An 11,841-nucleotide genomic window follows, 5' to 3' on the forward strand; every position below is an offset into this window, starting at 1 on the left:
CCCACTCCGGTATACGAATGGAGCCACTGGTGCCACCATTAGTTCAACTTTTACTTCTGCTTCTGGAAAGTGAGCCTGCTGTTTCCATGGCATTGATATCAGCTGGCTTTCTGCCTATTGAGCTGTGGTTGTGGCATAGCACAAAAGGTCTAAAGTGAGCAAAGGGCGACTCAGTATACAGGTACTGTGGCGTAACAATAGCTACAGCAGCCCATGCAGCTGCTATGGGGCCTGGGGTAGGAGGGGACCCCAATAGGGGGGCTGATGAGAAAAGCTAAGCTGTAAGTACCTCAGTATGTCTAATCACAGATCCCCCTCTGTTTACTTTTAGCACTGTAGATTTATTGCCCTCTGAACATCTCCTACACACTGAAATTAACCCGAATGCAGTCACCTTTTCCATAGGTTCACCTCCATCAAAACCTTACAGCAGGGCTGACATTTGTAGTTCTACAAAAAGTTTAATGATCACCTTTTTTCTGCCTCACCTGCCTCCCCTGACCGCATGTCCCTGAGTTACGCCTATGTGCAGGTATATGTTTTGATTGCTTATTATTCTGATTGCTTATTTCTGTCCTCCATGTGATAGAGACAAACTCACAGGAAAGGCATTTGCACACCTGCCAGACTACAGGGCAGTACTATGTACCTTGGCAAATCCACAAAGCAGAGAGATTGTTTGGTGGTTAACCTTTTACTGGTTTGTTTTATGTTTTAATTAGACGCTGCAACCACTTCATAGGGAACATACAACGGTTTTGTTCTTTCTTTATTTGTTATGGACACGAATAAAATATACACTTTTTACATTTCTTATCAGGTAAATAACCAATAATATTTGTTATTATTTATGTATTTAACTTTTTTTATTATTACTCTAAGGCCACTTTCACATGGGTGGTCCAGTCAGGTCTGCCTGTCAATTTTTCTGGCGGACTTGATCGGATGCCCAATGTTAGTCTACAGGCAGCCCTGTACCATCCATTTACACCCGGTGACCCCCGCCTCCGGCCAGGTCTGGAAGATCAGAGATCCGTTTCGCCGGACCTGATCGTGCCGTTTCAGGGGTAATCTGATGTAAACACATGTCTATTTACATCCAATTCCCCAAAGACCAACATGGGGTCTGGCAGTTTCAGTTTTTTCCTCCACCTTGCAATGACATACGGTGACATCGCTCCGATCTGCTGTGATCAGGTGGGGATCCGTGCACAGATCTCTTCCAGATCAGCCCGTATGAAAGGGGCCTTGTATACAAGCTGCAGGTTTAAGCTTATTTTCACTTCTTACCTGTTAGACAGGGATGTCCTCAATTCACATACGCCCCTGTCCATCAAGTCCAGCCTTGTCCTGCTGTGGTCTGCTGCTCCACTGCCACAGCCCGGTTCCCAAGTCGCCATCTTGGTCCTCCTCAGACATCGGCTTGAAATTTGCACACATAAGTGAATAAGTCAGAGCAGTGACTCCTCCCCTGAGGACCCAAGGATTCAATCAAAGACAAAGTATCATGTACCTGGCAGAGGACCGACTTGATTGAGGAGGCCTCCTTTGCGACTCTTGTCTCACACCCCTGGAAGTGGGGAAAGGGAGCGAGCAGACAGAGAGTAGCACAGGTGCCGAGATGTTGAGGCCCACTGCCTGGCAAACGTCCAGCAATAGTTTCCCTGGGAAGGTCAGGCAGGACTAGAAGCCAGCTGAGGGATCAGCGTGGTAGGGAGCAGGACTAGAGAGAAGTCAAGCAAGCCAGGGGCCAAAGCCACACGGTCAGCATGGTACAGAGGGAGCAGGCAGTTGGCCAATCAATAAACTTGCATTGTGATAAGGAGCAGTAAAGTACAACTATTGTGTAGTGCTGCAAAGAAGCAGGAAGCAGAACCTACATATGTAATGACCAAAAATGTCTGCCACCATGTACATATACAGTAGAATTATAATCTATGCATAGAACATGCAAAAATACATAAAAAAAAAAAATTAACACACGTGTGTAACATTATTAATCTTGGAGTGAACTCTTTAACATGATAAATAAAACCAATGTAAAAGATTTCTTTAAGAGAACATCTTAATTTCCACTAGGCTGAAAACAGAGAGGGCAGAGGGCAGCATAAGCGTTTTAGGAAGAATGGCGAGGAAGAGTTATTATTATTATACAGGATTTATATAGCGCCAACAGTTTGCGCAGCGCTTTACAATATAAGGAAGACATTACAATCACAATACAATTCAAGAAATTAGAATTGTTGCCTGTGTACATGAATTTCTCATTTTGTGCTTTTTTCTCTTTCTTTAGAGGCAAAGGCACCATGCTGGGTTCAGGATTTAAACCGGAACGACTCAGGGTCAATCTCAGGCTCGTCATCAACCGTCTAAAACTTCTGGAAAAAAAGAAAAGTAAGTGTTCTGTAAGGAGTTCGGCCCCATTCACACCTGAGCGTTTTGTAGCGCGTCCTACGCTCGATGAACTCTCTACAAAACGGTCAAAAAAATAAATAGCATTGTAGTCAATGGTATCGTTCCCACCTGTCCGTATTTCCGCCCGTCCCGAACGCACTACAAAACGGCCCACGCATGAAAAGGTCCCGGAGCGTTTTTTGCTGCGTATTGGTCCGTTTTGTAGGGCGTTTTCCATTTGTATACTGCCAAGTAGCCTTTGGAATCGCGCGACGGTCGCGCGACTTTTTTACCGCGAATCGCGGTACAAAAACCGCGTGACGGTCGCGCGACAGACGCGCATATTACAATACGCATAGGTGTGAATGGGGCCTTCCTTTCCTATTAAGGCAATTGTGCCTTCATGTACAAAATTCAAAAGGGTGCCCTCTTACTATTGAGTTTTGTTAAGAAAAAAAAAACAATCCTCTAGAGCAGTGGTTCTCAACTCGTGGGTCGCGACCCAAAAGTGGGTCGCGACACCCTCTGCAGTGGGTCGCGGCGTCATGTCTGCATAGACCGGCCCATCTGCATTAGAGAGAACTAGAGGGGGCATTTGTGGTTCAGCCTGTGGAACCTCATAATGTCAAACTGTCCCCTCTCTCCCAGCCTCCCCCGGGCTCTCCGATAAAGTGGTATGGCCCGGGGAGAGAGGGGACTATTTCCTCACTTTCGGGCCGGCGCATTAATATCAGGAGCCGCGGCGCCCGACAATTAAGTTATAGTTCCGGTCTGCACTGGAGAGTACAGCAGATATCAATCCGCCGCTGTATCTACTGTACTCTCCAGTCCAGATAGTTCAGTCGGCTGGAATCAGAGAAAGGTAGGCAGGCAGATAGGGAGATGTGCACTGTGGCAGGACAGGGGACACTGATGGATATTATGCATTCCAAGCCCACATAATATCCATCATGTATATCCATCACTGTCCCCTGTCATAATGTATGTTAATTAAATACACAATTAATGTTATTACACAGACTGGGCTCAGAATACATAATGTCCATCAGTGTCCCCTGTCATATTGTCCTCTGTCAGTGCAGAAGCTGGGGAGGGTATGGGGGGGGGCATTAGCAGGGGGCTCCGCTGCAATTTTTTTACCTGCAGCAGAGCCTATGCTAATGCACCCCTCCCCCAGCTTCTGCACTGACAGGGAACTTTATGACAGGGGACACCGATGGTCATTATGTATTCCAAGCCCACATAATATCCAATAGTGTCCCCTGTCGTAATGTCTCCTGTCAATGCAGAAGCTTCGGGGGGCATTAGCAGGGGCTTAGTAGAGAACCTGCCGTGGTGCCCCTGCTAATGCCCCCCCTTCCCCATACAGACACCCTCACCACCCCCTCCAGGTTCTGCACTGACAGGGGACATTAGGACAGAGTACATTGATGGACATTATGTATTCCAAGCCCACATAATGTCCATCAGTATCAGTGGCGTAACCAGAGTTATGGGCGCCCGGGGCAGACATTCCCCCCCCCCCCCCCATTATATAAACATCCATTGGAACTGTACCCCGCAACCGCCACCCCCACACGTTTTTATTTTAATTTTTTTAAATATTTAATTTTTATTCTTTATAAACTTTTAATTTTTTTTTAATTAATTTACTTTCAGCAAAATATATATTGCTGAATACTGCACAAGTTGTTTTGTGTAATAAATTAAAATGTTTCATAAATGAAATCATTTTTGGGTCACGCCTTAATGACCAAGGAAACATGTGGGTCCCGAGGTTACACAGGTTGAGAACCACTGCTCTAGAGACATGGCAAGGGTTTCAACAAACTTATTGCTTGCGGACACTTTTGATAAAGTGACTACTAAGTTGGAGGATCTGTCTCCACTATCACCACCTGATTTGTCTCAATGTTAAACTGACAAAACTGTAGGTGGTCTAGCGAAAAGGAGCACCAAACCCACACCAACCTGACTGCAAAACTTTCTTATAGTGAGGCCCACTGACTAGCTGCTCCTGGCTTTGACAATACAAGCCCAGCCTCCTAATTTAGAGCCCATTAGATTTTGCAACAAGCTGCCTGAAACCCTGATGAAGGGTGATTCTTTGGCCCCTGAAACCCATTGGCTTTTTCTTGTAAACCATCTGTCCTCCATGGAATCAATAAAAAACATTTAGAACTTTTAAAGAGTGGGTTTGGAGCTCATTTTACCTAGATTACTTACAGATTTTCAAAACAGGGTGATCCCTGAATTCTGGGGTAAACCACATTTTGTGGACAGCTGCCAAACCTAGGCCACTGGGCCTAAACATGGTTACTATATTAAACAGCTATAGATCCTAGTACTCTCAAATATGAAAACCTGCAGCCTCTGCACCACTTTTGTTTGTGAGACTCTTTAAAGCAGGGGTGCCCATTAGGTAGATCGTGATCCACCAGTAGCTCTCAATGCTGATGCTGGTAGATCACGAAGGGTGTGAATGGCGGCCCCTTTATTCCATTTTGGTATATTTATTTAGCTGTGCACACATGATTACCTATTAGCCTGAGTCTGCTGAGCCAAGCTCTCTGACACCTTTCTGGTGGATACTGGTGGTTGAAGTGCTATGTATTACATCAAAGAATATTAGTTTACACAGCCTGTTGCACTACACTGTTTGCAAAATACAGCAAGGTAAGCCAGGAGAGAGAGCAGGGAGAGACAGCCAGGGGAGAGAAGACAGCCAGGGGGAGAGAGCAAGGAGAGACAGCCAGGAGAGCGAGGAGAGACAGCCAGGAGAGCGAGGAGAGACAGCCAGGAGAGCGAGGAGAGACAGCCAGGAGAGCGAGGAGAGACAGCCAGGAGAGCGAGGAGAGACAGCCAGGAGAGCGAGGAGAGACAGCCAGGAGAGCGAGGAGAGACAGCCAGGAGAGCGAGGAGAGACAGCCAGGAGAGCGAGGAGAGACAGCCAGGAGAGCGAGGAGAGACAGCCAGGAGAGCGAGGAGAGACAGCCAGGAGAGCGAGGAGAGACAGCCAGGAGAGCGAGGAGAGACAGCCAGGAGAGCGAGGAGAGACAGCCAGGAGAGCGAGGAGAGACAGCCAGGAGAGCGAGGAGAGACAGCCAGGAGAGCGAGGAGAGACAGCCAGGAGAGCGAGGAGAGACAGCCAGGAGAGCGAGGAGAGACAGCCAGGAGAGCGAGGAGAGACAGCCAGGAGAGCGAGGGAGTTTTTTTTTCGTTGGTAGATCTCATGTAGCTCGTCATTTGAAAAGTAGATCTTAACACAAAAATTGTGGGCACCCCTGCTTTAAAGCATCTCACCTAGTGTAAATTGGATGCAAAAGTACAATTATACTTCATGCACCCATTGCAGAAGATGTCTGTGACTTTAAGATAATTTGACTTTTTTAGAAACTTGTACAGGATGCAGATTTAATTCAGACAATTTAAAAGTATAGATTTCACTCCACGACACAACTTAACTTATGTCCCTGCAGCTGAAATGGCCATGAAATCCAGGAAGGAGATTGCTGACTATTTATCGTGCCGAAAGGACGAACGAGCGCGAATCCGCGTGGAGCACATTATCCGAGAAGACTACTTGGTGGAGGCTATGGAGATCCTGGAGCTGTACTGTGACCTCCTGTTGGCCCGCACCGGATTAATCCAGTCCACGAAGTAAGACTAAACAGATTTCACTAAGTGAAAGTGGAGCTCCAGCCCAAATGTTTTGATTCTTTTAGAACTGGATGGAAAAGGGTTGAATACTTTATTTGGGTTTTACAGCTGTGTCCTCGTTTGGGAGATGTGTTTTCATCTATGGTGCCGGTGTCACTGTCCCTTGGGACAAGGACTGAATAGTAATCACTTCGATGGCCAGATAGGCAGCAATAAAAAGTGGAAAAAGGGTTTTAACCCTTCCCTAATCCAACGTAAGGCTCAGTTCACACGGTGAGATCTTACGGCAAGAACCTACGGACTCCTGCGGCAGAATTGCCAGGTGTCTCTGCTTAGATTCGGCTAATGTAACCATTTAAGTTAAAGGAGAACTATGAGGTGAGTGCTTTTCCCTCACCTCATAGTTCTAGCCGACCTGTGACAATGAGACTGTCACAGGTCGGCTCAGCAGATCGGGAGGTGAGCGAACACATACCGGCGTTCGCTCACCTCAGATACCGGCATTCGCTCACCTTTCAGCAGTGACTGTGAGGACGACGCTCTCCAATGTGCTGAACCTGTGTCTTATTTCATGGAATCAGTACTTTGAGGGTTCATTTTTCTGATTCTTTAAAAAAAAGAAATGTAATCAGTTTAACTTTTATTTTATTGTTTTTATTTTGAATCTTATTTTGTACATTTAAAAAAAAAACAAAAAAAAAACGATTCCTTAAATTCCATTAATTTTTTTTAAAACACAGGTAAAGAACTTTGGGCAGCTAGTAAGTTTCAGCATAAAAAGCAAGGATTCCTCTGTTTAGTGCACAGAGAAATACCTGCTCACCAAATGTGTAGTGAATGTGACATTTGACAGGTCTTAAATAGGGTGAATCTAAGCAGTGATGCAAAAATGGGATTTGGTTCCTTTTCCTTCTAGAGAAGATCATTTGAACAGTATTTCCCAGAGAACATGCCCTGTGTCTCCTGGCTGGCTATGTGGTTTGCACTGTAGCTTTTAGCGTTGGGCCCTGGGTTCATATTACCCTTTTAGGCCCTTTCTGCTTCTTTGTATGGTCTCTTTGTATTGCAGTGGCCCCTCCTGAAATTATAAGCTCCTTTAGGCTGGGTTCACACCATTTTCCAGACCAGATCTGGAACATAGTGCATTGCGCTTTTGCCGCGATTGGAATTTTTGTGTGTGTGCTTAAAATGATCTTACAGGTGCGTTCCAGTGTGTTCCATGCATTTTTAATGCGTTCCAGTGCATTCCAGACCAGACAAAATAGGACAAGCAGTACTTTTCTGGTCTAGTCTGGAACGGACTGCGCTGGTGGGAACAGAGGCCAGGAATAGCATAGGGATACATTAGGATGCATTTTGGGTCCGGAAACAGTCTGGTTTGGTCTGGAGGTAATCTGGATGTGAATGGGCCCTTAGGGATTGACGGTCTCAGTGTACTCAAACCTCCTATTAAGGATCAGCTTTAGGGCTTGTTCACCCCAAATCCGGACCAGATCTGCATGAGTTTCTGCACATGCAGTGCAGTGTGTTTTGCTGCTTTTTGCAGCATTGTTGACATGTTCCGTTTAAAAAAAAAAGAAATCTTTTTTTTTTAGCCTAAAATGGGCTTTCAGTGCGTTCCAGGGCGTTTGCATGCATTCTCTACACATTTGCACGTGTTTTGGTGCATTCCAGAGCAGAAAAATAGGGCATGTTGCAGTTTTTCCACATGCTCTGGAACTGAACGCTCTGGTGTGAACTAGAGCCCAAAATACCATTGGAATACATTGGATGAATTTCGGATGTGTTCTGTAACCGCTCTGCTCTGCATCTGCTCCGCGCTTGGTGTGAACAAGCCCTTAGGGATGTGTTTAAGGGTTTCATTATGTTAAGCGTTAGATTTGTAGTTTAGGTTGAGGTTAAAGGTTAGCTTTAGGGGTAAAGTAAGGATCAGAGTCAACTTGGGGTTAATGGTAAATTGGTAATTTTATATTAAACTTTAACGTTTCTAAAATGACAGCGTGATAGCCTGCCAAAAGTTCACTGACCCAAAAATATTGTACCTTATTTATTATTTACATTATAAATATTTTTTATTATTATTAAACTAAATATAACAAAATGGCAGCAAAAATGTTTTGAAAAAAGCCCAATAAAGTGACTAAGTAAAAATATATTAAAAAAATATAAAAAGTGAGTGCAAAAATATTATTTAAAAAACCCCAAATTTGTTCAGTAAGGGTTTTAACAAACATTCATATTTTCTCTTCTACAGGGAACTGGACCCCGGGCTGGCTGAAGCTGTATCCACCCTGATCTGGGCTGCCCCACGCCTGCAGACTGAAGTCTGTGAGCTCAAGACGGTAAGTGAGCAAAATTAACAAAAGCTTCCAAAATATTGTGACATCTACTTCTGTAACAACTCTGGATTAAACAAATAATGTCATCATAAGAGAATCATGTGTATTCTTTCAGATGTGTGCAGAAATCCAGTGTGAAATGTTACCTCTGTGCTGGAGCTTCCTGTATTAAGGTGCCCACACACCTTGCGATAATCGTGGGAAATCACGCGATCGTACGATTATCGCAAGGTGTGTGGAAGGCGTGCGACCGTTTCTACTGTACGGTCGCATGACTTTTATCTTTGGAACATTTTCTAAAACCAGCAGAGAATCGTACGATTGTCGGCGGGTGTTTGGCATGTTCATAAGATAAATGCCGCACGGGTCGGTGTGCGCAAACGCACACTGCCCGTTCAGCATTGCGGTCATCGGAAGCCCGCCCCTCAGTGGGGCGGGCTTGCGATTATCGCAAGTAAGATCTGCCTGTCCAAGATGGGCAGATCTTACTTTTTTTAATTACCTTACAACCATTGCAAGACAACAGTCTGTGGCCAGCATTACAGGCCACTCATTGCTGCTCTCTAATTGTGCACAGTCACTGGTCTTGTCTCCGCCCCTTCCTGTAGTTTTATGCAGGCAGCCTGCTGGGCCCCTCCCACAGCTCTGCGTTCTGCACAGGCTGTGTACAACACATTGATGATGTCACCACTACTTGTATAAGGAGATATCTTGGTTTATCTGGACATTTGGTGCACATAAAGTGGATTTATATCATTTGTGTCTATATATAAATATGTAGACATACAACCATCCATATAGTCCACAGGTATACAACTGTCCCTATTGTACGCAGACAACCCATAACATTTAATTACAGGCAACCAAAGGGCAAACAATAAAAAATACATTACAACTGAACCTATTTGATAAAGTCTCTTCGATAAACACCTAAAATATGAAAATCTCAAATAAAATGGGCTCTTTGTTTTTCTGTTCCATCTGTCCCCTGATGGCAGCAAAAATCCCAACTACACTGCTGAGTAGGGATAATTTATTCCTATCGAAAATGCATTTGCTGTGTACACAGCCACTCCCAAATACTTTGCAAAGCAAATAAATAGCAGCAGTGTATTCCTTACAGGGAGCAATAGATACATGATATGAGTATTGTGCTCCTCCACCTGGTCAAAAGCAGAATTGCAAGAACAACACTGTTTTGATTATAAATACTACTAATGATGATGAATCCTTATATATAAATCCCGTATAATAATAATTAGGGATGCACCAATAGTAGTATCGGTATTGGTGCTGATACAGAGTATTTGGGCAAGTACTTGTACTCGCCCAAATGCTCGCGATGCCTATCCCGATACCAGAACTTCCGGTATCAGGAAGCCGGGTGGCGAGTAATTTTACACCGCCCGGGTTCCTGATTGACCGTGAAGCTGGCACCATGCTCCCTCATCACCAGGTAGTATGGAGCCGGCTTCTCGGCCAATCAGGAATCCAGGCAGTGTGTAATGAATCGCCGCCCAGCTTCCTGATTGGACAGAAAGCTGGCTCCATCGCCAATGAGGTGGCCAGGCGCCGTGTAATAAATCGCTTATTGGCTTCCTTATTGGTCAGGAAACTGTTGAATCAGGAAGCCAGGCGGTGAGTCAGTACGCGCCCCTCAGGTTCCTGATTGGCCAGAAAGCCAGCTCCATGCTTCCTCGTCACCTGGTGACGAGGGAGCATGGAGACGGCTTCCCGGCTAATTGGGAAGCCGGGTGGTGGGTCATTACACTCCACCTGGCTATCGGTATCGGTATCCACCTGGCTATCAGTATTGGCATTCGGTATCGGTGAATACCAGGAAAAAATATTAGTACTAGTACTTGATACCAAAAAACTGGTATCGGTGCATCCCTAATAATAATAATTTAAAAATAAATTATATATATATATAAATTATTATTATAATACAGGATTTATATAATGACAGCAGTTTATGCAGTGCTTTTACAAAATAAAGGGAGACAGCATTGTTACACACATTGCAAGACAAGAGGGTTGAGGGCCCTGCTCGTAAAAGCTTAGAATCTGAAATTATATCCCTATAACATTTTTACACCTAACAAAGGAATGATGTGTTTAAGGGACTACAACAGACTATGAGACACAAATTGTAAAAGTATCTAAAACAAACTATGCCATAAAGAAAACTAAAACAACTCCCCAACAAGTTACTTGTTATATGGGCAAATGGGCATTTCCCCTAACACACACAATAGCCCACAATATGCTGAGCTTTGGATCACACGAGGACATTAGTATACGTCCTCCTGTGACGCTAAAGAGAACTATGGCAAAAAAGGTTGGGTCATAGTTCCCTTTTAAGTAAGCTTCTTTCCCTCAACTAAAGGAGTTCGCTGGCTCAGACAGTAGGACAGAGAAGTATTTGTTGCTTTTGCTGTGCATGGGCAATACTCAGGTTTTGCTATAAAAGGAATCTGATCTGGACTAAAAGATATGTAAGGTAAACTCTGTGCTGCACTATGACTGCCTCTAAGTTACTCAGCTTTCAGACTGATCCTTGAGTCCCTATGGCGCAGATTGTCACAGGGCTTTGACTTCTGCTCAAGTCATGATTAAGCCCTGCCCGCTTCAGACACCAAACCCCGCCCTCTACAATTCGATTGGGCAAATGTCAGAGCTTCAGTGGGTAATAAAGGCTTTAAGAGTGGAAACTTTTTGTTGTTATTGTATATAAGAATAACTGAATAAGGTTGACTCGCCTCGTTCTGTTACAGGTGGCCAGCCAGCTATGCCATAAATACAGCAAGGAATACGGCAACCTCTGCCGGACAAACCAGATAGGAACCGTCAGTGAAAGGGTGAGTATGATATGTGAACTGATTCAATGTACCTCTGCTTTAGAATCTGTGCCAGACTGCAACTTATGTCCAATTTTTAGGGGACAGTCCCCCATGATTTATATTGAAGTCCCTTCAGTCTTGCACAGTTGTACCGGCTCCTCTCCTGGACTGAAATGGCTTCCTCAGATTTCACTGCACACTGGGAGCTTCTCACATTGTGCATTAGAAGCTGCAGCAGGTCAGATGGAGCCGACCTCATTTTCTATCTGGACAAGATCCAGCATCATCTTGCGCTTTCCAGCCTGTCCCTGGCTTACCACTTTCATTAACTGGATTTCAGTTTTTTTCAACCATAGAGGCTCAGCATCAAATGTGTGTAATACGTATAGCCTGCCCAAGAACACCTATTCCTCCAGACTGATATCCACCTATAAAGGACAGCACAGCAGTAATTCAGAGAACACTGATATTTTTATCAATGAGTACAAGGCGTTCTCTGATTGGATGAGGGGCAGTGATGTCAAAATCCGTCCCACATCCAACCAGAGAATGCCTTGGATCCATTGATAACAATACTAGGCATTCTCTGTTCCAAGCAAGTGAGA

The 11,841-nt window shown here is 44.7% G+C and overlaps 2 protein-coding genes across 2 annotated transcripts in view; one reads left to right on the forward strand and one right to left on the reverse strand.

Annotated features, from left to right (window-relative positions):
* LOC108787699 (IST1 homolog) overlaps window positions 1–11,841 on the forward strand; it is a 20,096-nt gene that overhangs the window by 3,602 nt on the left and 4,653 nt on the right. Inside the window, exons 2-5 of the mRNA XM_018557312.1 lie at window positions 2,294–2,394; window positions 5,874–6,054; window positions 8,309–8,396; window positions 11,171–11,254. Coding sequence (XP_018412814.1) covers window positions 2,307–2,394; window positions 5,874–6,054; window positions 8,309–8,396; window positions 11,171–11,254 — 441 coding nt within the window. The 5' untranslated portion in view covers window positions 2,294–2,306. The remainder of the gene's footprint in view (window positions 1–2,293; window positions 2,395–5,873; window positions 6,055–8,308; window positions 8,397–11,170; window positions 11,255–11,841) is intronic.
* Window positions 1–11,841, reverse strand: part of GALNS (galactosamine (N-acetyl)-6-sulfatase) — a 48,106-nt gene that overhangs the window by 286 nt on the left and 35,979 nt on the right. The gene's annotated exons all lie outside the window — the stretch shown is intronic.

This window comes from Nanorana parkeri, unplaced genomic scaffold (genome assembly GCF_000935625.1).
Source record: "Nanorana parkeri isolate BGI_ZX_2015 unplaced genomic scaffold, ASM93562v1 scaffold280, whole genome shotgun sequence".
Lineage (NCBI taxonomy): Eukaryota > Metazoa > Chordata > Amphibia > Anura > Dicroglossidae > Nanorana > Nanorana parkeri.